Source organism: Oryctolagus cuniculus, chromosome 5 (genome assembly GCF_051225735.1).
Source record: "Oryctolagus cuniculus isolate XC-2025 breed Fujian yellow rabbit chromosome 5, ASM5122573v1, whole genome shotgun sequence".
In the NCBI taxonomy this organism is placed as follows: Eukaryota; Metazoa; Chordata; class Mammalia; order Lagomorpha; family Leporidae; genus Oryctolagus; species Oryctolagus cuniculus.
Genome location: NC_142871.1, coordinates 132,216,654 through 132,242,307, shown reverse-complemented (window position 1 = coordinate 132,242,307; position 25,654 = coordinate 132,216,654). Strand labels below are relative to the sequence as shown.

General features: G+C 49.4%; 1 protein-coding gene across 9 annotated transcripts in view; it reads left to right on the top strand.

Moving 5' to 3' along the window:
- The window catches only part of TBC1D22B (TBC1 domain family member 22B), a 76,928-nt gene that overhangs the window by 34,821 nt on the left and 16,453 nt on the right, over positions 1 to 25,654 (top strand). For 3 of the 9 annotated variants that reach the window (XR_016234618.1, XM_002714652.6, XM_070074127.2), the window contains 5 exons: positions 1,200 to 1,328; positions 2,873 to 2,938; positions 7,427 to 7,541; positions 24,716 to 24,822; positions 25,225 to 25,300. Coding sequence is in view for 2 of the 9 variants with exons in the window: in XM_002714652.6 (XP_002714698.1) it covers positions 1,200 to 1,328; positions 2,873 to 2,938; positions 7,427 to 7,541; positions 24,716 to 24,822; positions 25,225 to 25,300 (493 nt within the window). In the remaining 7 variants the exon portion in view is untranslated. Of the gene's footprint in view, positions 1 to 1,199; positions 1,329 to 2,872; positions 2,939 to 7,426; positions 7,542 to 24,677; positions 24,823 to 25,224; positions 25,301 to 25,654 lie in introns of all 9 variants that reach the window. The other 6 variants (XR_016234621.1, XR_016234622.1, XR_016234619.1 and 3 more) reach the window with 3 other exon arrangements.

Here is a 25,654-nt window from a genome sequence, read left to right as displayed (position 1 = left end):
TACAGCAGGAATATGTTCTTATTCCACACATGTAGAAGAGCACAACTTGCTCCTGAAGTCACCATCTCACGTTCTCCGCAGCAGCGAGGAAGTACGACAGGGTGATCCCAGTGCTTACTTTGAGCAAGCCCTCACATTCCCTGCGCCTCACTGCTCTATCAGTCGCAATAGCCAAAGTGGTTGAACCCCACTTTATCATTTGGAAGCATTGATCAGCGGACCTTCCTTAGAAGCCTTGCTGTAAGTCCTGTTTTCACTGAGGGCGGGGCACTGTGCCAGCCCCTGCGATAGGACACTTAGATTTTCTGAGCCTATGAAATTCATTCATCCATCCAGTAAGGACTTACCGAGGGCCTGCTGTTTGCCAGGCACGGCCCCAGGTGCTGTGAACAAGTACAAAAATGCATGAACCACGGACCCTGCTCCCAGGCACTCCCTGAGAAATGCTTGGCATAATTGTCTGCAGAGGAGGGGTCTCTCCTAACCGTGCTCCCCACCCCCAGCCTTGTAACCTTACTGACATTGCTCCTGCCACTTCTAGTAAGCTTGAATGATGCAGAGTAGATTTGGTAAGAACAGAAGCAGAACAGGAGTTGTAAGAATGCGAGTGGCATCTAGGGCAGGGATAAGAATGAAAGCTGGCCTGGAGCGGTGGCCAGGAGTGGCTGCTGCCAAAAGTTCTGTCTGGGCTTGAAGCTGCCACTTCCCAGATGCCCTGCAGCTTCCTAAGTTGGTGGTTCTGACTGTGACACAGAAAGAATGTGTAACTGGCACACCACTGAGAAGCAGCCTGGAGGTCGCCAGATCCCTGTGCTTCTCACAGTATGGCCCTGAACAGACGCAGGCCTCACAGGCCGTGACTGGGGTCCAGTCCCCTCCTGCTGACCTACATTTCAGCGCTCGCTGTGCCAACTCCGGGAGCCATGGAGGCTCAGCAGCAGTGTGCGCTCCAAGTGCAGCACTGCGCCAGAGGAGTAAATAACCCTGGGAAAGCTGGCCCGCTTTCATCCGCCCACATGTGGATCTCATTGAGAGAGAGGGAAGCACTGGGTGGCCAAAACGAGGGATTTATCCTGTCCGCTGGCCGTTCTCCTTCTGTTCCTTTGATAGCTTCCACGCCTCTGCTCAGGCTAAAATAAAAAACCAAGGATTCACCCAGCCAGTATCTGCTCCCCTCTGACGGGCAGTCTTGTCCCCAGGGCTATCTCCCAGCAAACACGGAGAGGAGGAAACTGACTCTGCAGCGGAAGCGTGAGGAGTATTTTGGCTTCATCGAGCAGTATTATGACTCTCGGAATGAGGAACACCATCAGGATACCTACAGACAGGTAGGGTCGTCACCTGCAGCCTCTTTGCCTATTAGTCACACTGCAGGTGTGTCTCCTGGGAATGCCAGCAGGGTACAGATTTCTAGGTCTTCAGGCTGTGGCATGCTGCTCAGGAATTCAGTTTATTCCCCTCTTTTCTGCACCTCCTTTTCATTCATAACATCCCAGTCTAGCTATTGTAAATAGACTTTTTTTGGTCACTAATTAGTGGCCTGAGAGTGCTCAAATTTTAATGTGCGTGCAGTACCCAGGGTCTTCATGAAAATGCCACCTGGGGGTTGTGGAAACAATGCAGGTTCTGATTCAGGAGTCTGGGGCGAGGCCTGCTCTTAACAAGCTCCTGAGCAGCGCTGACGCTGCCAGTCCAGGCCACTCTGTGAGTAGTAGCAGTTACGGAGTGTGAGAAGAAGGGTAAGTTCGCCCTGGAGTGGTCCAGTCCCTCTGGGCTGTGATGTCAGTGTGCCCTCTGGCAGCCGCTGGGCCTGTTCAGCTCCCATTTCTGTCTGTGTCTGCCTGTGGGAGTCTCCCCTCACTGCCTATGCAGGAATGTCTGCTGCACTCACATGGAGGGAGCAGGAGAGCAGCAGGTGGTTGTAGAAGGTGGGGGTAGGCGGCTATCCACAACAGCCCCAAGAACTTAAGGAGCCTCTTTCAGACTGGCGTTGGGAAATCCCCACAGCTGAACCCAGCAGAATGACCTCTTTGCTAACAGAAGACCTTGACTTCATTAGCAGCTCCTCCTCGATTCCCTCTCCTGGCTCTTTTTTTTTTTTTTTTTTTTTTTTGACAAGCAGAGTGGACAGTGAGAGAGAGAGACAGAGAGAGAAAGGTCTTCCTTTGCCGTTGGTTCACCCTCCAATGGCCGCCGCTGCAGCCGGCGCACCGCGCTGATCCGATGGCAGGAGCCAGGATCCAGGTGTTTTTCCTGGTCTCCCATGGGGTGCAGGGCCCAAGCACCTGGGCCATCCTCCACTGCACTCCCTGGCCATAGCAGAGAGCTGGCCTGGAAGAGGGGCAACCGGGACAGAATCCGGCGCCCCGACCGGGACTAGAACCCGGTGTGCCGGCGCCGCAAGGTGGAGGATTAGCCTATTGAGCCACGGCGCCGGCCCTCTTCTGGCTCATTTTTATGGCTGTCAGAGACCTTTTAGTTCTTAGGAAGTATTGATGGGTAAGATTCTGACAGGGGGGTAGATACTTTGACTACACTTATTAACTAAGTGCCGGCCCAGAGCAAAACTGACTCCAGAGCCAAGGACAAAGCAAGTGGTACTCTTGGGTCCTGAAACCTGTTGCTGTTTGGCTTACATGGTTGACATTAGGAGGTTTCCTCAGTGTTTGACAAGCTGTTGCCCTCATGAAAGCACACTCCACGTGGACAGCTAAGTTTACTGAAGCGGACTTTTTTCTGGGTCTGTCAGTTCTTGCTGAAGATAAAATTACAGTGTAACTCTTAGTCTCTTTGTTCTCATTTCATAAGAAAATAACTTTGTCAAAAGAATAGACTGGCATTTGTGTTTTTGGACGTGGCTTCTCTTTTTCAGATTCACATTGACATTCCAAGGACGAATCCTCTCATTCCATTGTTCCAGCAGCCACTTGTGCAGGAGGTGAGGGGATTACTTGATGTTCTTTGGTCCTTCTCCCCGCCCCGTCCCCAGTTCTGTGGCACCTGTTCACAGATTTACCACTGACCATGGTAGTACCTCATGTTCAGCTATGGAGCTTTTTTTTTTTTTTAAGATTAATTTATTTATTTGAAAGACAGAGTTATAGAGAGGCAGAGGCAGAGAAAGAGAGAGAGGGGGGTCTTCCATCTGCTGGTTCATTCCCCAGATGGCTGCAACAGCCAGAGCTGCACTGATCCAAAGCCAGGAGCCAGGAGTTTCTTCTGGGTCTCCCACACAGGTGCAGGGGCCCAAGGACTTGGGCTATCTTTTACTGCTTTCCAAGGCCATAGCAGAGAGCTGAATGGGAAGTAGAGCACCCAGGACTCGAACTGGTGCCCAGATAGTGTACTAGCGCTGCAGACCAGGGCTTTAACCCACTGCACCACAGCACCAGCCCAGCTTTGGTTCTTTTAGAGCACTTTTTTGTGCATTCTCGTTTGATCTTCAAAGCCAACCTGTGAGCCAAGTAGCACCTTGAGAAGTTAAGGAACTTACCCAGAATCTTGAGGCTACCTGGTGACAGAATGAAGAACCCATATCTCAGAATTGCTGTTCCTGTGTTTGCTCTACTTTCAATTTTTCCTTATGTCTCTTTGTCATTTTATTTGAAAGGTGGAGAGACAGAAAGAGATCTTCCATCTGCTGATTTCACTACTCAAATCCCCACAATAGCCAGGGCTGGGCTGGGCTGAAGCCAGGAACCTGGAACTCTCTCTGGGTCTCCCACATAGGTGGCACAGACTCATGTACTCCAGCCATTATCTGCTGCCTCCCAGGGTGCACATTAGCAGAAAGCTGGAATCCGGAGTGGAGGAGCCAGTACTCAAACCAGGCACTCTGATGTGGGACGTGGGTAGGGCAAGGGTATCCCAGCTGGTGTCTTAACTGATGTATTGAACACCTGCCCCCTCCCCTTTTTAAAAATTTTCACATTTTTAGTGTACAGTTTACTGCTATTAAATACATTCACAGTGTTGTGCGACCATCACCAGCATTCATCTCTAGAACTTTTTACCTTCTTGAACTGAAACTCCATTCCCATTAAATAGCAACTCCCCATTCAAAGCCACCTTTCTGCATTTTGTCTCTATGTATGTGACTATACCAGGTAACATCGGATAAGTGGAATCATACTATATTTGTCCTTTTGTGAATGGTTTCTTTCAGCTAGCATATTGTCATCAACGTTCATCCATGTTGTAGAATGTTTCAGAATTTCCTTCTTTTTTTAAGGCTGAAAAATATTCTCTATATGGAAATATAGCACATTATTGCTCCATTCATCTGACGATGGACATTTTGGTTGCTTTCCATCTTTTGGCTATTATGAATAATGCTACTCTTAATATTATGGGTGTATCACTTCTTGGTCTTTTGGCTAAGATCAAGTGTAATATTATGGGTGTATAAGCATCTATTTGAGTGCTTTTTTAAATTTTTTGAAAGATTGCTATTATTTATTTGAAAGACAGAGACAGAGAGGTCTTCAATCTGCTGGTTCACTCCCCACATGGCCGCAATGGTGGGGGCTGGGCCAGGCCAAAGCCAGCAGCCAGGAGCTTCTTCCAGGTCTCCCATGTGGGTGCAAGGGCCTAAGCACTTGGGTCATCCTCTGCTGCTTTCTCAGCGCATTAACAGGGAGCTGGATCAGAAGTGGAACAGCTGGGACACAAACTAGTGCCCGTAAGGGATGCTGGCATTACAGGCAGCAGCTTTACACACCATGCCACAATGCTGGCCTCTGAATCCTTGTTTTAAATTCTTTTGGGTATGTATCCAGAAGTGGTATTACTATATGTGTGTGGGTATGTGTGTGTGTGTATTTTTAAAGATTTATTTATTTGAAAGGTAGAGTTACAGAGAGAGAGAGGAAGTGACAGAGAGAGATCTTCCTCCATCTGCTGGGTTCACTCCCCAGATGGCTCCAACAGGACAGGCCAAAGCCAGGAGCCAACAGCCAAGAAGTCCAGCCTGGTGTCTCGGGGGTGACAGGAGCTCAAGTAGTTAGGCCATCCTCCACTGCTATCCCAGGCACATTCGCTGGGAGCTGGATCAGAAGTGGACCAGTGGAACCGGTGCCAATGTTGGATGCTGGTGTTGCAGGTGGCAGCTTAACCCACTGCACCACAGCACCAGCCCTGTGATAGATATAATGAGACCGAGCAAGTTAATGAAGCACATGGGAGGTCTGGGGGGCGGGGTGGGCAGTAACTGTGAAGTCCTTGAGGTCTGGGGTTTCCTTGACAGATTAGCAGCAGCCAGGACACTGTGTGTTGGTGTCCCTTGAATTGAGCTTTCAGTCCTCGGGGAGGTTGTGATAAGAACGCTGAGATTGCTTCTCTTTGATTTGGGATTATATTCATAATTCTGCTTAAACATAGAAACCTCAGCTGGTTGAATTCTTTATGACTTGCCGTTAGCATAAAGAAGCCTTTGAGAGTGATGCCAGCATTTGACCTGTAAGATCCTGCTCAAAGGAAGCTAAAGACCTATTCGGTTTCCCACAGCACAGCCTGCTCACTCCTCATTTTAAAGTGGAGATGTTCAGATACTGTTTCTTTACCTGTTGCTGCTTCTAAATTTGGAGGTAGAGTAATCTAAAAGACTTTTCCTAGTAGTTGGATCTGAAAACCACGATGGAAACAGATTTTTTTCTTTCTAGTTTCCTTAAATCACCTTTTCATCTAGCAGGCCATAGTCGTCTTAAACAGAAAAAATGCCAGCCAAGGAGCAGAGTACGAGTAATACTGAATATCAGAAGGCTTGCTTTGCAAACCTGAAAGATGCTTGTAGGCTCCACTGTCTATGATGCAGTGGCTAGGAAGCATCCTTTTTTGTGTTTGTACTAGATAACCATCTCCAAAATCATGCCACATTTCCTTTCTCTTGGCCTCCCTGGGAGGTTCTTCTCCTTGCAGCAGCTAGAGAGGGTCTCTCCAGTCTGACTGCAGAGTCCCTGTGCAGTGGAGGCCCTCTCACCTCCTGTCCCGGCAGCATGTGCTCTCCATGCCCCTGCTGTTCCTGTGGTGGGACTTGCAGAGTCACGAGACGGCTCAGTCAAAGCCAGGCTCAGGAGTTGCCGTCTCCAGAGTGGAGTCAGGCAGTGGGTATCATCAGGGTGAGGGACGATGGGGAGAGCTCAGAGGGTCTAATGAAAGTGTATCAGTGGGGGCGTGCGCCCTGGTTCTTGACTTCTGTCTGTATAGAAATAAGGAAAAAGTCCAAGATGCAAAATGAGAGTATTTTATTAAGCCAGGGAGAGAACAGAGGAAAGCGGGAGAAAGCAATCGCAGGACTCTTGGTTGCAAGACGCAGAGAGGGGACTGTAGAACTGGATGTCTGGTAGGGGAGTACGATCCTGGAGTAGGTACCGTAACTTCCCTTTCATCTCTGTCACCTGGGTGGCTGCCCCTCTCCTGGTGTAGTCACCCCTGCCCTGAACATAGTGTGTAAGGGTCATTGATTGGGCTGGGATCAGTGAGGTCCAGCTGTTCCCAAGCCCTTTCTGAACATGGAAGGGGTACGATTGGCCTGGTCTGGGTGGGCCCACGAAATGAGGGAGAAGAAGGGGGAAATTTCCATCTTCCAGGACCGTGCCTGTCCCTGCCTAAATCTCCCTATCACTACAAAAGATAGTTGAATTGGACGGGTTTCTGTAAAGGAGCCATAAGATCTTCCCTCTGTCCCCAGCCTGGATCTTCGGCTTCCTATGGTGAATATACTTAACCGCAGAGGCCTCTGCTGGTTTCTCTGTTCTCAAATTCCTAGCCTTAGGGGTCCCCAGGATTTGGTTTGTTTAACTTCCTATCCTCAGTGAACGTCTGAGGTGCATCCTGGTATGTGAAGCAACTTCCTGCATGTGTAGTCTGTCACTTGTTCCTAGTCAGGCTGGGTTAGAACTAAATCCAGATCTCCTTCCTTCCCAGTGGGGCTGGGGTGGGTAGAGGATTGGGGGATTGGGGGGGGGGGTGGGAGTGCCAGAGAAGGGTTTCCTCTCTCAATCCCATCATGATGGAAAAAGACTTAGCAAAAAGCATAAGAACTAGGGAGTTCTGATATCTTGTGCTTGGAAATAGAGAAGCAGAATCCACAAATGAGAATGTGGTGACTTAAATAATGACATCCATAGCAAACCTTTGTCGAAGTCATTTGTGCCACCACCTTTTCCTTTTCCCAATTTTATGTTGCAGTGACCAGGTACTGACAAAATAAACAAAGGTCGAGAAGCATCTCCCCCTACTTGAAAACAGCTAATGTGGTGAAAATTTTTCGCATTGATCAATTCCCTTTGTCTCGCTGTGTTTTAAGATTTTCCTGAAAGCTCTGCACTAACCCTGAGATGCATTCATTGTGACGTAGCTAAGTGGAGGGAAGGAGTGTGTCCCCATGAATTAACACCCGTATCTTCTTTCTTTCTCATTTTCCTAGATCTTTGAAAGAATTCTATTTATTTGGGCCATCCGACATCCTGCCAGTGGGTATGTCCAGGGAATTAATGACCTGGTCACTCCGTTCTTTGTCGTCTTCCTCTCAGAATATGTGGGTAAGAAGCATGAGTACCAAGTTGAACAAGCTATTGTTCTTTCTTATCTGTCAACTGTTGGTTTTTCACAGGGCAGAAAAGATAATGGGGGCCAGCCTTGAGGCTTAGTGGGTTAAGCTGCTGCTTGTGAGGCCGGCATCCCATATTGGAGTGCTGGTTACTCTGCTTCTGATTTAACTTCTTAATACCATGACCAGCAAAGTAGTATAAGATGGCCCAGGTACTCTGGTCCCTGTCATGTGGGAGACCAGGATGGAGTTCCTGGCTCACTGGCTTTGGCCTGTCCCATACCTGGCTGTTGTGGGCATTTAGGGAATGAACCATTTTGGATGGAATATCTCTCTCCGTCTTTCCTTCTCTCTGTCACTCTTCCTTTCAAATAAATAAATCTTTTTCAGAAAGAGGAGAGAGGGGCCGGTGCTGTGGCGCAGCGGGTTAATGTCCTGGCCTGAAGCGCTGGCATCCCATATGGGCGCTGGTTCGAGACCCGGCTGCTCCACTTCTGATCCAGCTCTCAGCTATGGCCTGGGAAAGCAGTAGAAGGTGGCCCAGGTGCTTGGGCCCCTGCACCCATGTGGGAGACCTGGAGGAAGCTCCTGGCTCCTGGCTTCAAATCAGTACAGCTCTGGCCGTTGTGGACAATTGGGGAGTGAACCATCGGATGGAAGACCTCTCTCTCTCTCTCTCTTTCCCTCTCTCCCTCTTTCCCTCTTTCTCTCCCTCTCCGCCCCCCCCCCCCCGCTTTTCCTTCTCTCTGTATAACTCTGACTTTCAAGTAAATAAATAAATCTTTAAAAAACAAGAAGAGAGAAATGGTAGCTTTGAAATACATAGCTAACCCTATTTTAACAGTAGAAGCAGCTTATATCTTAAGATAGTGACAGATCGCATCTAAAAAGACCTATTTTGTCTTAAAATGACCAAATTGATACATTTTTGTTCTGCTGTTACCAGGTTATTTTAGGATTATAGTGAGCTCTCTCAAATGCGGCCTTTCTCCAGGAGCGCTGGGATTCTAGTTGTGGATCAGGCCTCCATGCTGCAGTTCATGTGTTGTGTGTTAGGTGTGGGCTGTGAGAATGTGGAGGATGCAAGGTTGTGGGACCCCAGAGTCCAGCCCATACCCCAGGCAGTGGAGTGTTCCAGGGGAGCTGCAGGGCCCTGATTTCTCCCCACTCCTTCTCACTTCTTACTCCACTTAGGCTTTTGTCCCTTGAGTGATTAATTTCCTGGTGGCAGCTGGGTTTTTTTTTTTTTTTTCTTTTTTTGTTTGTTTTTTTTTTAAGATTTATTTATTTGTTTGAAAGGGTTATAGAGAGGCAGAGAGAGAGGTCTTTCGTTGGTTCACTCCCCAGATGGCCTCAATAGCCAGAGCTGCGCCAATCAGGAGCCAGGAGCTTCTTCCAGGTCTCCCACATGGGGGCAGGGGCTCAAGGACTTGGGCCATCTTCTACTACTTTCTCAGGCCATAGAAGAGAGCTGAATGGGAAGTAGAGCATCCAGGACTGGAACCAGTGCCCATATGAGATACTGGCACGGCAGGCGGCAGCTTTACCTGCTACACCACAGCACCAGCTGTGGGTTTTCTTATAGTCCCAGACTTCTCTCTCTCTTTTTAAAGATAGATTTATTTATTTATTTATTTGAAAGGCAGAGTTAGAGAGAGAGAGAGGCCCTACATGCACTGGTTCACTCCCTAAATGGCCACAATGGCCAAAGATGTGCCAATCCGGAGCCAGGAGCTGCTTCTGGGTCTCCTATGCGGGTGCAGCGGCCCAAAGACTTGGGCCATCTTCCACAGTCTTCCTAGGCCATAGCAGAGAACTGGATCGTAAGAGGAGCAGCCAGGACACAAACTGGCGCCCATGTGGGACGCTAGCACAGCAGGTGGTGGCCCCACCCACTGTGCCGACCCCCCAGACTTCTCTTGCATGAGAGTCAGAAGGAGCTGCGGATCCTCTGTGTCTCCATTTTGGTTTTCTTAATCACTTGTGCACAGAGGTTTGCAGAGAGGAATACCTACGTGTCACTGCCAGGTTGTCCCCTTGGAGGTTCCCTTAAACTAAGAGCATTGAAAGGGTGGGTGTTCGGAGCAGCAGTTAAGATGCCACTTGGAACGCTGGCACTGTGGCACAGCAGGTTAAGCCACTACTTGATATACCAGCACCCCATATTGGAGTGCCAGTTCTAGTCTTGATTGCTCCACTTCAGATTCACCTCCCCTGCAAATGCTCCTGGGAAAGCAGCAGAGGATGGTCCAAGTACTCCGTGTGCTCTGTGCACCCCTGCCACCCACATGGGAGACCCGGATGGAGGTCCTAGGTCCTAGCTCCTGGTTTTGGCTTGGCCCAGCCCTGGCTGTTGTGTGCATTTGCGGCATAAACCATTAAATGGAAGCTCTCTCTCCATTTTTTTTTTCCTATCTCTGAAATGAAATGAAAATAACTCAATTAAAAGGATAATCATACTGCTTGGTTGTGGGCATTTGGTGCAGCAGTGAAGCTGCCACATCCGCATGCCCTGTCACGGTGCCTGGGTCAGGCTCAGTTCCTCTGCTGTGACCCAGCTTCCTGCTCGTGCACCCTGACACCCACACAGGAGACCTGAATCGAGTTCCTAGCTCTGGCTTCAGCCTGGCTTACCCTAACTGTTGCAGGCATTTGGGAAGGAATATGCATAGATATCTTTCTTTCTCTCCCTTTCAAATAAATAAAAAACACTAAAAATAAAAAGTAGTCACTAGCACATGTTTGAAACAAATCCTCAGCAGGTACAATTCTGTTTGCATAATTAATTATGTCGCTAACTGCCACATATATTTTGTACCAGGTTTTTGTTTACTTCCTACAAGTACCCATCTCCTTTGTACCTCAGCCTCCTAAGTTCCATCCAGCACTTTCTGTGATGGATAAGGCTGCTTTCTGATATTGCTGGTCAGCCGCACCTGATGACCAGTGAAACTGGTGCTGACCCACAGTGTTTACGCTCCAGGGAGGGATGGGCCTCTGCCCTTCCTAGAGGCCACTCTGGGTCAGGCTGCCCTTCGCCTTACCTCTGAACGGACTTCACAGTAGGCTTCAGTACCTTCTAGACCTAAGAAGACGGGGCCCAGTCTTTTTGTTTTTATAAAAACTTTAAGTTGCAAACATGTGAAGGTAGAAAAAAAATTCCAAAAATCCCCATAAACCCCTCACCCAACCCCTGTGCATTCTCCACTTCTCACTGTGGTGAATTATTTTGAAGCAGGTCTTGGTCTCAAGCATCCTACCATTTCATCCATAAAAAACACAGCGCCATACTGCAGTTATCCCGTGTTAAAAGGAATTATAGGACAGGCTTTTGGTGCAGTGATAAACATACCACTAGGAAATCTCACTTACCGTATTGGAATGCCTGGGTTCGAGTCCCAGCTCCCTCCACTTCTGATCCAGCTTCCTGCTGATGCACATGCTGGGAGGCAGCAGGTGATGGCCTGAGTTCCTGGGTCCCTGCCAACCACCTGGGAGACAGATGGAGTTCCTGGCTCCTGGCTTCGGCCTGGTCCAGCCCTGGCTGTTTGCAGCCATTTGGGGAGTGAGACAGCAGATGGAAGATCTCTTTCTATCGGTCTCTCTGCCTTTTAAAGAAAAATGAAAATACATAAATAAATAATCTTAAAAGTCTGTGCCATCAGTGACTCCAGCCCTTAATGTGTGGATGTACTTTTCCTTACACCTTGGCAAAACCAAGTATCTCAGTCTAGTTATGTTTCACCAGTTTGGCAAATACACCACTGTTTCTGTTTCAGTTTTTGTTTCTCCTTGCTCATCAGGGAAGGTTGTGCCTCTTTTCTTACATATATTATCGTTTGCTTTGCTTGAGTTCTGCTTGTTCCCATCATTTGCCGATTTTTTCTCATGGTCTGTCTTGTTATTTTGTAAGAGCTTTTCATAGATTAGATGTTTTTAACACATATCAGATGAAGTATGAATATTAGGTCAATTCACAGAAATTTGACTGCTTTTGGCCTTCACCCCCAACATAGAAATATTATATAATCCAGTCTAATATTTTTCCCCAAAACACTTTTAATCTCTTCGCTTTGTTTATTATATCTCCTTGTGTGGACCTTACTAATTCTTATGTAGTTAAATCTGTCTGTTTGATAAGAATTTTTTTTTTTTTTTTTTTTGACAGGCAGAGTGGACAGTGAGAGAGAGAGACAGAGAGAAAGGTCTTCCTTTTGCCGTTGGTTCACCCTCCAATGGCCGCCGCGGCCGGCGCGCTGCGGCCGGCGCACCGCGCTGATCCGATGGCAGGAGCCAGGAGCCAGGTGCTTTTCCTGGTCTCCCATGGGGTGCAGGGCCCAAGCACCTGGGCCATCCTCCACTGCACTCCCTGGCCACAGCAGAGGGCTGGCCTGGAAGAGGGGCAACCGGGACAGAATCCGGCGCCCCGACCGGGACTAGAACCCGGTGTGCCGGCGCCGCTAGGCGGAGGATTAGCCTAGTGAGCCGCGGCGCCGGCCTGTTTGATAAGAATTTAAAGATTTATTTATTTGAAAGGCAGAGTTACACAAAGGCAGAGGCAAAGAGAGAGAGAGAGAAAGGTCTTCTACCTGCTGGTTCACTCCCCAGATGGCCACAACGCCTGGAGCTGGGCCAATCCAGAGCCAGGAGCCAGAAGCTTCTTCGGGACCTTCCATGCTGGTGCAGGGGCCCAAGCACCTGAGCCATCTTCTGCTGCTTTCCCAGTCCATAGCAGAGAGCTGGATCGGAATTGGAGCAGCCAGGACTCGAACTGGCGCCCATGTGGGATGCCGGCACTGCAGGCAGCAGCCTTACCTGCTATGCCACAGCGCTGGCCCCTTGTGTATGTTTTTATAGTTAGCTGTTTCAACACCATTACTAATTTATTTTCCTATATGGTTGGGATTGATATTTAAAATCACTATTCCAACTAGATACCTAATTGCCTCAACACTATTTATAAACCCTGTCTATATCCTTTTCTCACTGATATGAAATCTCTATAATATCATAAAAACTCCTTTATTTACATGGTTCTACTTCTTTTTTCTATTCTGTTTGTCCTCATTCCTATCCAAGTACCATAGGGCTCAAAGTATTGTTATTTTTAAATTCATTTATTTGAAAGGCAGAGAGAGAGACAGAGACAGATAGGGAGAGAGATCTTCCATCTGCTGATTCACTCCCCAAATGGCTACAACAGCCAGATCTAAGCCAGGCCAAAGCCAGAAGTCAGAAACTCCATCCAGTCTCCCACATGGCAGGGGCCCAAGTACATGGACCATCATCTGCTGCCTTCCCAGGCACATTAGCATGAAGCTGAATTGGAAGCAGAGCAGCTGGGACTCTGATAGGACTGCAAGCGACAGCTTACCCTACTGCACCACAGCACTGACCCCTGGGCTTGAGTTTTTGAGCTTCATGTGGTATGTTTGTGTTTTAAGTCATTAAATGGCCAGTCTTCCCCCATGGGTCAGGCCAGCAGCTGCCCTTGTCATCCTGGGCAGGTCTTACCAGGCCACCTCACCCCACTGCCTCATCTCACTGAGGCCTAGCCTGGGGAGTCGGCCTCATGGAGCCATGGGATCTGTGTGCCACGGGGACATAGTGGAGCCGCTCCTACCTCTGCCCCCCCTCCCATCAATTCTCTGCCACCTCTGCAGCTCTCATAAGTGAGTGCCTGAGTTTGCTTCATGCTTTCTGTCATGTTTGTTGTAAAATACAAGTTGAGCATCCCAAATCCAAAATGCCCCAAAATCTGAAACTTTTGAGGGCCAGCGTGGCTCAGAAAGTGGGAAACTCTGTACCTGAGCCCATGGGATGCCTGTGGTCAGAATATAAACACACAGTGGGGGCTATGTGCATAAGATATGAAACAAATGGATTTCTTGTTCACACTTGGATTCCATCCCTGCAATAGCTCATTATGTATATGCAGCTATTCCAAAATCTGGAAAAATACTTCTGGTCCCAAGCGTGGCAGCCAGGGATACTCAGCTAGAGCTGAACACAGAAGGACCCAGTGACTCCGCTGCGGGTTGATAGAGGAGTCTATACCAAGCCTGACAGCCCGAAGCTTCGTTATCTGCTACAGCCAGCTGCTCCTGTAGAACAGTCCTCTGCAGATAAGTGGTGACAGCTAGGAGTCACCCTGGGGAGACTGGTCGCTGGATCCCCGTCTGAGACTGTGGCTGACTTCTAGACCTGGGGCTCAGGCAGCAGCATTCATCTAGCCCTGAATAGATTAAGCTCCCGTGTAATTGGCCATGTGGTCATCGAGATAAACTGCTTCACAGCCACAGTGGACATGATGCGTGTGAGGAAATCGTGTTGGGCTCTGTTTTCAAAAGAGTGCTGCCTGGTGGTCTGCTTCAATGCAGAATGCAACGCTAATTATCAGGCGCTTTTCCCCCATGTGCAGCTGTGCAGGTTTTACTTAGGAGCAAGAAGGCAGTGGAACTCCCGGAGGGAAATCCTTCCCAGATCTCTGACTCGTGTGCCCAGTTCCCTGCGTGGCATTTCCACCTGGATATGTTATGGATCAGCAGTTAGGATTATCTTGGCTGCATGGGATGTGGAACCCCAAATAATAGTGCCTTAAATAAGATCACTTGCTTCTCTCACATTAGAAGTCCGGAGGTAACTAGACAGCTTGTGTGCTGCTCCAAGATTCCATGAATCCAGCCTCTGCTCTTGTTCTCATATTCAGGATAGCTGTTGGCGCTGTAGCCATCACGTTTGTGTTCCTGCCACCGTGGAGGAGGAAAGGAAGCAAGGCATACTCCTTCCATTTAAGGACACTTCCCCAAGCTGTGTGATGCTTACACTTGAATCTCTTTGGTGTAAACTTAGTCTTAGGGACACACCTCACTCTAAGGGGGCAGGAAAATAGTCTCTATTCCAGGTGGCCAGTCCCCTTAGGGGCCCCACCACCAAGTTGGAAGGAAGGAGCAGCAACTTTCAGAGAGTTGCAACCTGTGCTACCCGTCGGTTCCTCAGCCCCCACGTTTGACCCGTCTCCTCCTCGCACCGGCCACCCTTTGCTCCCAGGTGGCAGTGCTTCTTGTCATTGAGGTCAGAAATGGCAAAAATTTTCATGATTCTCTTTTCTTTCTTGATTTTTTAAAAAAGCTTTTATTTATTTATTTGAGAGGTAGAGTTACAGACAGTGAGAAGGAAAGGCAGAGAGAAAGGTCCTCCATCTACTGGTTCACTCCCTAAATGGCATCCATAGCCAGAGCTGCGCCAATCTGAAAACGGAGCCAGGAGCTCTTCCGGGTCTCCCACCTGGGTGCAGGGGCCCAAGCACTTGGGCCATCTTCTACTGCTTTCCCAGGCCATAGCAGAGAGCTGGATCGGAAGAGGAGCAGCCAGGACTAGAACTGGTGCCCATATGGGATGCCGGTGCTTCAGGCCAGGGCTTTAACCAATAGTACTACAGCGCCGGCCCCTTCTTTCTTGATTTTATGTCCTAAATGTTTCCTGAAACTATTGCCCTCCATCTGCCCTAGGACTGCCCTAGGTCAGGCCTGGCTTGCTGAAATGGACAAGCATGTTTGCCTGTCTCTGGTTTCATCCCTCTAAACCCATCTTCACTCCCTTCAAACTCAACTACCTTGCCCACGCAGCTCCTCCACTTAACGCCCTTGGGTAGCATCCACCACCTACAGCTTGAAATACCCAGCTTCTCTGACTCGACATGTGAGACCCCGTGTGATCTGCCCCCGCCTCTCCCCTTAAAATCAGCAATCCAGAATTGATACCCTGTGACATCGCTTTTTCCCTGGGCTAATCCATGTGTGCCTTTTGAGGTTTGCCTTCCTCCTGGAAGCCTTCCCAGTAGCACCGCGGTTGTGTTGCTTGATGATGGAACATGATGTGAGAAAGAAGACGGCGCCGTGGGGCAGTTTTGTCATTTTGTGAACGTCATTGAGCGTGCTCACAGAGACTAAGTTGACTGTGATGTCACCGGGTGGTATCATCCTAGGGGCCATTGTACGTGTCACTGTGTGGCATTCCCACAGCTCTGTGCCTTTCTTCCATAGCACTGTACCACACCAGTTGTTTGTGTTTCCTTTCTGCCCTCTGCCACTGGTTCTATGATTCTTTGAGGCCAGAGACTATTTAAAATGTCTTTAGCTTCCCAGTGCCTGCATTTTAGTGTCCACAGTAGGCTCGGCACACACATCCAGATGAATGAGAGTGAAACTGCAGGATGCCTGGGAGTCAGTGCAGCTTGCCTGGGCTTGGCCACTGGAGGGCAGTGAATCACTCTTTCCTGATACTGCTCTGACTTCACCAAAGTTCTCTCTCCCAGGAGACGCCGACCACCATTCAACCAGTATTTGCTGAGCGCCTGTGCTGGGCTGGGCACTGATCTAGGCGCTAGGGTTAACAACCATGCAAAAAGCAGACAAAATGTCATGCTTCCTAAGAGTTCTGGAATGAAAGCTGATAGCCCCCAAAAGAGTTGGAGTAGAATATTCATAGCAACTTTTTCCCTAGACAGAAGTTTGAAACGACCCTAATATCTAGTAACAGGAGAAGAGATATTTGAACCATGGACTCAACAATAAGAGGGAATGCACCAGCAGTAAGTGCAGCAATCTGGAAGCGTCTCAGAGACTATTGAGCCGAGCAGAAAAAGCCTCGTAGCACAAAAAACACATGCTTCATGATGCTGTCTGTATGGAGCACAGAAACAGGCCAAGCTAACGTGGCTGCAGGAGTCAGAACAAGGGTTGCCTGTGATGGGAGATTGCCTGGGCCAGGAGAGCCAGGAGACTTCTCTAGGGCAATAGAAACGTTCTCTGTTTGGACTGGGGCAGTTTCTTAATGTAGATGTAGACATATGTTAAAACACATCACTGCACAAAAGTACAATTTACAAAAGTACAATTTACTGTGTATAAATTAGACCTTTAAAGAATCTCTTCCTGGGGTGGTAGGCATTTGGTGCAGCAGTTAAGTTGTCACTTGGAATGCCTGCATCTCATGTTAGAGCCCTGGGTTCAAAGTGCTGGCTCCACCCTTGATTCAGCTTCCTGTTAATGCACACCCTGGGAGGCAGCAGGTGATAGCCCAAGTGCCTGGACTCCTGCTACCCACGTGGGAGGCCTGGATAGAATTCCTGGCTCCTGGCTTCAGCCTCTGGCTGTTGTGGGCGTTTGGGGAATGAACCAGTAGATGGAAGATTCTCTGTCCATCTGTGTCTCTCCTTTCTCTGAGCCTGGCTCTTTCTGCCTTTCAATTAACATGAAAATAAATAAAATTTAAAAAGAAGGGGGCAGCACTGTGGCGCACTGGGTTAAGCTGCCGCCTGCAGCACTGGCATCCTATGTGGGTGCTGATCCAAGTCCCAGCTACTCCACTTCCGATCCAACTCCCTGCTAATGTACCTGGGGAACCAGCAGAAGATGGCCCAAGTTTCTGGGCCCATGCCACTCATGTGGGAGACCCAGAAGAAGGTCTTGACTTAAGCCTGGCCCTTCCCCAACTGTTACAGCCTTTTGGGGAATGAACCAGTAGATGGAAGATTCTCTCTCCCTCTCTATCTCTCTCTCTTTTTCCAACTCTGCCTTTTTTTTTTTTTTTTTTTTTTTTTTGACAGGCAGAGTGGACAGTGAGAGAGAGAGACAGAGAGAAAGGTCTTCCTTTGCCGTTGGTTCACCCTCCAATGGCCGCCGTGGCCGGCGCGCTGCGGCCGGCGCACCGCGCTGATCCGATGGCAGGAGCCAGGAGCCAGGTGCTTTTCCTGGTCTCCCATGGGGTGCAGGGCCCAAGCACCTGGGCCATCCTCCACTGCACTCCCTGGCCACAGCAGAGAGCTGGCCTGGAAGAGGGGCAACCGGGACAGAATCCGGCGCCCCGACCGGGACTAGAACCCGGTGTGCCGGCGCCGCAAGGCGGAGGATTAGCCTAGTGAGCCGCGGCGCCGGCCCCAACTCTGCCTTTTAAATAAATATATTTTTTAAAAATCCCTTTCTTATAGAGTTTAAATAGACAATACATTGGGGGGGAAAAAAGCAACAAAGGGTTTGTTAAGTTGTGGCAGGTGCTAGGAATGAGGACAAAGCTGGGAAAGGGGCATGGGTGAGCCATGGGGGCAAGGGTGATTTCAGCGGGGCTGGAGAGCAGGGTCATGTTGAGGTGACGCGCCGGAGCAGAGTGCTGAAGCCAGGGCGGGGGCAGCAGGGAGCCCTGATAGTCAGCCCTGTTTTCACGGAGAAGGAGTTGGGCTGCACACTGCCCGCAGCCGGGGCCTGTTGCCTTGCCCAGGGCTGTGGTGGATTGTGCTCCTCCTCGTGTCACATCCACTCTGCCTCTTCTTCCTGGTCTAGCTTGGTATTGAGGCCAAAGAAGAAACTGACAAATTACCATGGTACTGGTGGGTTTTCCTTACTGTTCAAGAGGACAGTCCTGTATTGCTTTATAAAATGTGAACCTTACATTGGATATAACATACATTTAGCAAAGTGTCCTGTGGTACAGGGACATCTCAACAGATACCCTCAGAATAACCAGTGCCCATCTCAAGACACAGAGCGTTCGAGCCCTTCAGAACTCCCCCGGGTGCCTTCCAGGCCCTGTCCTTGTCCCCTCCTCCCCTGCCCCGCGAGGGTAACTGCCTTACTGACTTGTGACACCTAAGTTGATTTTGCCTGTTTCTAGAGTCCACCTGAGTCATGTGGTAAGCAGTGTGTGTTTTAATGCTGTTGGTTTGGAGGGAATTGAGTAGTAGGGTTGATGCTGGGTTTTTTAGCACCCACCCTATTTGGGACACTGATCCTATCACCAAGATGCCTCCTGGCTCCGTCTTCATAGATGAAGCCGCCTCATCCGTGGCAGTAAGCAGGTTCTTTTGATAAATGGCCAAAAAGATTTATTTTTCTCTGAGTTTACTTTTGTGATCATAAAATATTATGTAAGGTATTCTTATGAATCTAGGTGTTTTTTATTTATTTTTAAAGAGTTATTTATTTATTTGAAAGAGTTATACAGAGAGAGGAGGAGAGGCGATGGGGGGTCTTCCATTGCCGGTTCCCTCCCCAGTTATCTGCAATGGCTGGAGCTGTGCCAATTCCAAGCCAGGAAACAGGAGCCTCCTCCGGGTCTCCCATGTGGGTATAGGGGCCGAAGGACTTGGGCCATTTTCCACTGCTTTCCCAGGCCATAGCAGAGAGCCTGATCGGAAATGGAGCAACCAGATCTTGAACCAGCGCCCATATGGAATGCCGGCACTACAGGTGGCAGCCTCATTCACCACGCCACAGTGTTGGCCCTATCTAGGTGGTTTTTTAAAAAGGCTTATTTATTTGAAAGGCTAGAGTTACAGCTTCCATCAGCTGATTTACTCCCCAAATAGCTGCAGTATGCAGGGCTGGGCCAGGCCAAAACCAGGAGCCAGAAGCTCCCTCAGGTCTCCTACATGGGTGGTAGGGACCCAAGTACTTGGGCCATCATCCACTGCCTTCCCAGACACATAAGCAGGGAGCTTGATTAGAAGTGGATCAGCTGGGACTTGAACCTGTACTCTTATGAGATGCTGGTGTTACAGGCAGTGGCTTAACCTGCTGTACCAGAAGGCCTGCCCCATGAATGTATGAATTTTTTTTTTTTTTTTTTTTTTTTGACAGGCAGAGTGGACAGTGAGAGAGAGAGACAGAGAGAGAAAGGTCTTCCTTTTTGCCGTTGGTTCACTCTCCAATGGCCGCCGCTGCAGCCGGCGCACCGCGCTGATCCTGGCAGGAGCCAGGAGCCAGGTGCTTTTTCCTGGTCTCCCATGGGGTGCAGGGCCCAAGCACCTGGGCCATCCTCCACTGCACTCCCTGGCCATAGCAGAGAGCTGGCCTGGAAGAGGGGCAACCGGGACAGAATCCGGCGCCCCAACCGGGACTAGAACCCGGTGTGCCGGCGCCGCAAGGTGGAGGATTAGCCTATTGAGCCACGGCGCCGGCTTGAATTTTTTTTTTTTAATACATGCATCAGGTAAACCGGAATAACAGAAAAGCCATCAGCTGAGATCCTTCAGGCCCCAGCAGTGAGGCTGGATCCTTGTGACCCACGAGCCTGTGAAGTGTGGAAGTCGCCCTGGGGTCACAGACTGCCCGGGAGATGCCTGGAGCAGCTCAGAGATCAGTTACTCTCCTAGGCTGAGGCAAAGGCAGTTCTTCCCAAAGTTGTCGGGAGTGTTTAAAAGCACGCATTATACTGATTTCAGGCCGGGGACTCAGAGTTCCAGCAAAATAAATAGTTGACTGGGGCCGCCACTCAAGTGGATTTTATCAGCTAATAAATGGACATGTTCTTGTCAAGCCCAGAGTGGGCAATTTGATTTTTATAAAGAGCTTTTTGGGTTTTCTCCTTTCGGATGCTCTGCCTCTTAAAGATCGCCATAAAACATCCCTTTAAGTCTCAGTCCCTCCAGGCCGAGGCTCTGCCATGACAACCACAGATGCTGCCCTCACCCGGGACCGTGCCACTGGTGTGGTTTCCCGTCCCAGTTTCAATTATGTGTTGAGTTTCCTCAAGTGGACACTAATGATCCTTCTGAACAGACTGTTTATGCCGAGTGAGGCCTGCAGAGAGATTCGCTCCCCCTCTCTCCGCCGCTTTCTGCTGGTGCAGGCAGCTCAGTTTTTGACTGAATCTGTGAATCTTATCCTCCCAGCAGGCAGAAAAACAACTGAACGCTCCCTCCTGCTCTCCAAAATGCTGGCGAACCATCCTGCTGTCAACAGAGCAAAGGGCTAGTGGGCAGAGCACAGCCCCCAGCCGCAACTCAGGGCCCCCAGATAGGGCCCACTGCCTTGTCTGCTGGTGCCTTGCCTGGACAGCTAAAGGTCTGGGGTCGGTATAGGTTCTCAGTGTGGCCCCTGCCAACTTGTGACCTCCTGTCACTTCTCAGCTTTTCCTCCGAAGTCCAAAGGGCAGAAGTGGGAAGCTTTGGAGAACGACTTATCTTTAAGGTACATCTTGGGATGGCAGGTATGACAGATACCCAAGTTATCAGTGGCTTAAACAAGATAGAGGTGTTTGTCCCTAGTGTAATAGCAATAATCATAATAGTGCCAGCTCACATTTAAGTGTTTTTTAATGCCAGGCACTGTTGTCAGCACTTCTCATGTATTACTGTTTTAATCCTTACAATATCCTAAGACTCTGGTACTGATATTCCCACCTTAACAGATGAGGAATTGCGGCACGGAGGGTAACACCATCTGCCCAAAGTCACATGGCTTGTGAGTGACAAAGCCAGGAACTATGCTCCAGAGTCTGGGCTTAACCACGTCCTGTTCTGTCGAACAAAGCAACTGTAGGCTTTGTGGTTGAAATGGCAGGTACGCCAGGGCTGAAATGCAGCTGTGTCCCCATCGTGCTTGGGGACCCGGTTCTCTCGCCTGTTGCTCTGCAGCAGGTGTCTCCCACTCCTGCGGCGCTTCTGTTGCCGGGATCTGGAACGGAGCATCCCCAAGTAGAAAAAGACCCTCCAGGTTCCTCCGGTGCTCTGCCTTCCTTTGGGAACTGTGTATGAGCTGTGAGATAACTTTGCCTTGAGCCATCCTTGTGGGTTTTGCTTTTTCCTGTTCACAAAGAGGGAGCTGCTGCCTCCGCTGGTTAGCACGAGCCACCTCGCTTGCTAATGAGGCAAGGCCGCCCCTTCCTGTACACTGGTAGGGCTCTGGCTGAGCCCCTGACCCATAGCCGTCTCATAAAGGTGCAAATCCTCAGGGCTTTGTTGGTGCTTGTGAAGGTTGGAGGCAACCTGGGTGCCTGTTCCTGGATGGGGGAATGGATATGTCACGTGTGGTGCAGGCACTTCACGTGGCAAGAACTAGAGGCGTGTAGAGTAACACGGATATGATCTGAAGCAAAAAGAATACAGATGGTTCTGAGCTGGCGGTTAAAACCCAGTATCATTTAACTAAATTAATAATAAATGTAATATTAAATGATATTATTGTATGTAATAATTATATATATACCCCCCAAATCATTACATAATAAATGTTTAAGGTAGGAAAATGATGCTTCTCAGAAGAGTTTTATAAAAATGTGATTTCTCAAATTTATATTACCAGATTTTAACTAGCTTCTGCAAGCTAATTTTATAAAATCTTCTTTTTTTGTCATAAAAGGCAAATTGTAGTCAGTTGTGACTCCTTTTTTTCTAAAATAATGTGCATTTTTTTCTGACTGAAAATTATGCTTATTATAGAAATTTTGAAAATTCCAGTAAAGCCTAAGGAAAATAAAATCCTTTATCCCTGCCACCCGGGAAATAAACACTATAAACCTTGTGATATATTTTCTTTCCTCTGTGCTTCTATAAACACATAAATATTGCATGTACAGTAGTTGAAAGTATTCCGTAAATCATCTGTGCCTTGCTCTCTCCCTGTAACACTGTCCCATGTCACTGCACACTCCTAGCAAACACCTAAAACAACGGCAGCAGGCCTGTTGCATGCCAGGCTCCGCGGTCAGCACTTTATGTGCATTAACTGTGGCCATACGTCCGTCAGCTCAGACTGTTAGGTCATTTCCAGGGTCATAGCTTTTCTGGCAAAGTACCCCAGCTTCCCCAAAAAGGTTTTTTTATAGCCCTTGATGTCCATAAAAAACAGCTCTTTAAGCAGGATGAGAATCCAGGAGTGTTTATGTTGTCATGAGGAGGTTCAGATACAGATCTTAGTAATCATTCCCTTAAATGAAAGGGGTGGCTTCTGAATGCATCTGGTCCAACACCTGTGTCTGTGTAGCACAAGGGGCTGCAATGACCTGTTTTCTTTCTTTTTTCTTTTCTTTCTTTTTTAATATTTCTTTCTTTATTTGAGAGGTAGAGTTACAGAGAAAAGGAGAGACAGAGAGAAATGTCTTCCATATACTGGTTCACTTCCCAAATGGCTGCAATGGCTGGAGCTGGGCCGATCCGAAACCAGGAGCCAGGAGCTTCTTCCAAGTCTCCCATGTGGGCGCAGGGGCCAAACACTTGGGCCATCTTCCACTGCTGTCCCAGGCCATAGCTCAGAGTGGGTTCGGAAGAGGAGCAGCCGGGACATGAACCAGCGCCCATATGGGATGCTGGCACCGCAGGCGGAGGCTTAGCCCACTCACTATGCCATAGCACTGACCTGTTTTCAAAATAGGGCTTGCGGGTCTGAGGAGAAAAGCTGCCTTTGGCACAGATAGATGGTGGCCTGTCTGGTTGGGCAGAGAGTGCTTTTCTTACTGCTGCACCTCTCTGCAGCGGGAGGGAAGTGTTTGGTGATGGCTAGGAAGCAAATATCACTTGGCCTTTTCCTTCTGCAAGTTTCCTAAGAGCTTCTTATGTTCTCTCCCACTGAATCTCAGACTAGAACTGCTCTCACCTGTTACTCAGCTTGGGGTTATGAGAAGCTGGTAGTCCTTTTTTGTGGAAGCCATGTGGGGAGCAGATGTTTAGCCCAGCGGTTAGGGCACCTATGTATCCCACATCAGAGTGCCTGGGTTCAAATGCTTGCCTCCTGCTCCTGACTCCAGCTTCCTGCCAATGCAAACTGGGGAGGCAGTGGTGATGGCCCAGGTAGTTGGGAGATCTGATTGCATTCCCAGTGCCAGGCTTTGGCCCAGCCCCAAGTCTACCCCAGACATTGCAGATAATTGGGGAATGAACCAGTGGATGGGAGTGCTTTCTCTCTCTCTCCCTCTCTCATATCACCCCCATCCCCATCTCTCAAAAAAAAAAAAAAATTTATTGTAAAAGAAATTCTATGGCTAAATACAAGGAGTTTTCAAAGTTCATGGCAATGAGGCAGGGGGTGGGGGGCCTTCCATCCGCTGATTCACTCCCCAATTGGCCGCAATGGCCTGAGCTGTGCCGATCCGAAGCCAAGAACCAGGAGCTTCTTCTGGCTCTCCCACGCAGGTGCAGGGGCCCAAGGATTGGACCATCCTCCACTGCTTTCCCAGGTCATATCAGAGAGCTGGATCAGAAGTGGAGTAGCCTGGTCTCGAATCGGTGCCCATATGGGATACCAGCGCTGCAGGCAGCAGCTTTACCTGCTACGCCACAGTGCTGGCCCCAGCTTGTCTCTCTCTCTCTCTCTCTCTCTTTTTTTTTTTTTTTTTTTGGACAGGCAGAGTGGACAGTGAGAGAGAGACAGAGAGAAAGGTCTTCCTTTTACTGTTGGTTCACCCCCCAATGGCCGCTGCTGCCGGCACATCACGCTGATCCAAAGCCAGGAGCCAGGTGCTTTTGGTCTCCCATGTGGGTACAGGGCCCAAGTACTTTGGCCATCCTCCACTGCACTCCCAGGCCACAGCAGAGAGCTGGACAGGAAGAGGAGCGACCGGGACTAGAACCCAGTGTGCCAGCACCACAGGTGGTGGATTAGCCTATTGAGCCACGGCGCCAGCCCAGCTTGTCTTAATTTCATTTTCCATGAGCCTTTGGAAGTACCCTCTTAAGTGTGGGAAATGCTGGAAAAACAAGCTTAAGTAGATTCACTTAATGCTGAATTTCCTACAGCGTCTCAAATCATTTTGTATGCTGTGATCTTTGTGAATTTCCAAGATGGGGCTATGTAACATTTCTCAGCTATGTTGTCTATGAGACTTATTTCTGGAGTACCTGCTGGGGTTGGTGCATCAGAACTCATCTTGGGAAACTGTCTTGGGGGAATTAAATTCCAGAGGCACCCACAGGCTTGGTTCATCCTCCTCCACGCACACTTGTGAGTGGCAAAGCCACAGGTCTGCCTTATCAGAATCGGGGGTTCTGTCTTTGAACTCAACCATGGGGGCTCTGATGCCAGCTGTTCTCACTGCATGTAAGTGTCAGGGTGCTAGACAGCTCTCTGCATTTCTGAAATCAGAGACTTCCCAGACCATCACCAGGGAGCAGAGTGTAGCTCACTGTCATTTTCTCAAACTGAGAGGACAGATGCAGAGCGCCCAGCCGGAGGGACTGATGTGAGGAACCACCGGTTCAGGTGCTCGAGAACTTGTGATGTGGGACACGTTTGCCCACCCAACAGTGGGAGTGGGAGGGCAGGTGCTGGTCCCATGGCACTGGCTTAGCCTGCTTCTCCCTGGCCTTGAGGACCCTGTTGAAGACACTAGGCTCTGTTTTCTCTCTCCATTTTAGATAAGACCTCTGGACTCTCTTCACCTTTTGTTTTACAGAAGAGGATGTGGAGAACTTTGATGTGACCAACTTGTCTCAGGACATGCTGCGAAGCATTGAGGCCGACAGCTTCTGGTGCATGAGCAAGCTGCTGGACGGCATCCAGGTGCGTGTGGGCCCAGAGCTGCCTGCAGGCCTCTGCTTTCCTCATTTCTCTTCTGTATCAGGCAGGACCACCCACCCCCAGGGTCTGCCCACCACACACATAACGCACACACACTTCTGATCTGTCTCCGTGACTTTCATTAGCTTTACAGTTTTCAAACAGCCATGGCCCTGTGTGTGCCGGCTTTGCCAATGGAATAAATTCCCCCTGGGCACCCCAAGCCATGTGGGTTTGCTTCCACAGCACAGTGGAAAGCTCCATTAGGCTTTCCCTTCATTCTCCACAAAACACTGGCACTGGCTTTGGAAAGACAGCTTTTGCTTTTAAACATGTTTCAGTGAGCTTGAGGGACAATGGCACAGCAGGGAGTCCCTGCTCACCCTGGCTCTGTATCGTTTGCAGGATAACTACACCTTTGCACAGCCAGGGATCCAGAAGAAAGTCAAGGCACTGGAAGAGCTTGTCAGCCGGATCGATGGTAGGTTCTGGGCGGTTCTCCTGCCCTCGCCCGGTAGCATTCTGACATGATCCAGCTCCTTTCCCAGCCATGGCCCTCTCTCTCCAGTGCACTCACTGCTGGGGCAGCTCCAGTGTCCCGCGTCTCAGGAAAGGGAGCTGAGAACTCTGCTGCCATGTCAGCTTCCTTCCCCTGGTGCTCTGCATCCGAGTTGCAGCCGTTCTGCTTCAGCACCTCTCCACAGTTCACCCTGCTGCCTCTCTCGAGCCGCGGCTCTGGCCCAGCCACCCCTAGGTTTCTGCAGTTTGCTCTGAGAATGACTTGCTGTTGGCTCCCTTGGTGGGGCCCCGTGCAAGCCTGGGCCAGTGCATCCCT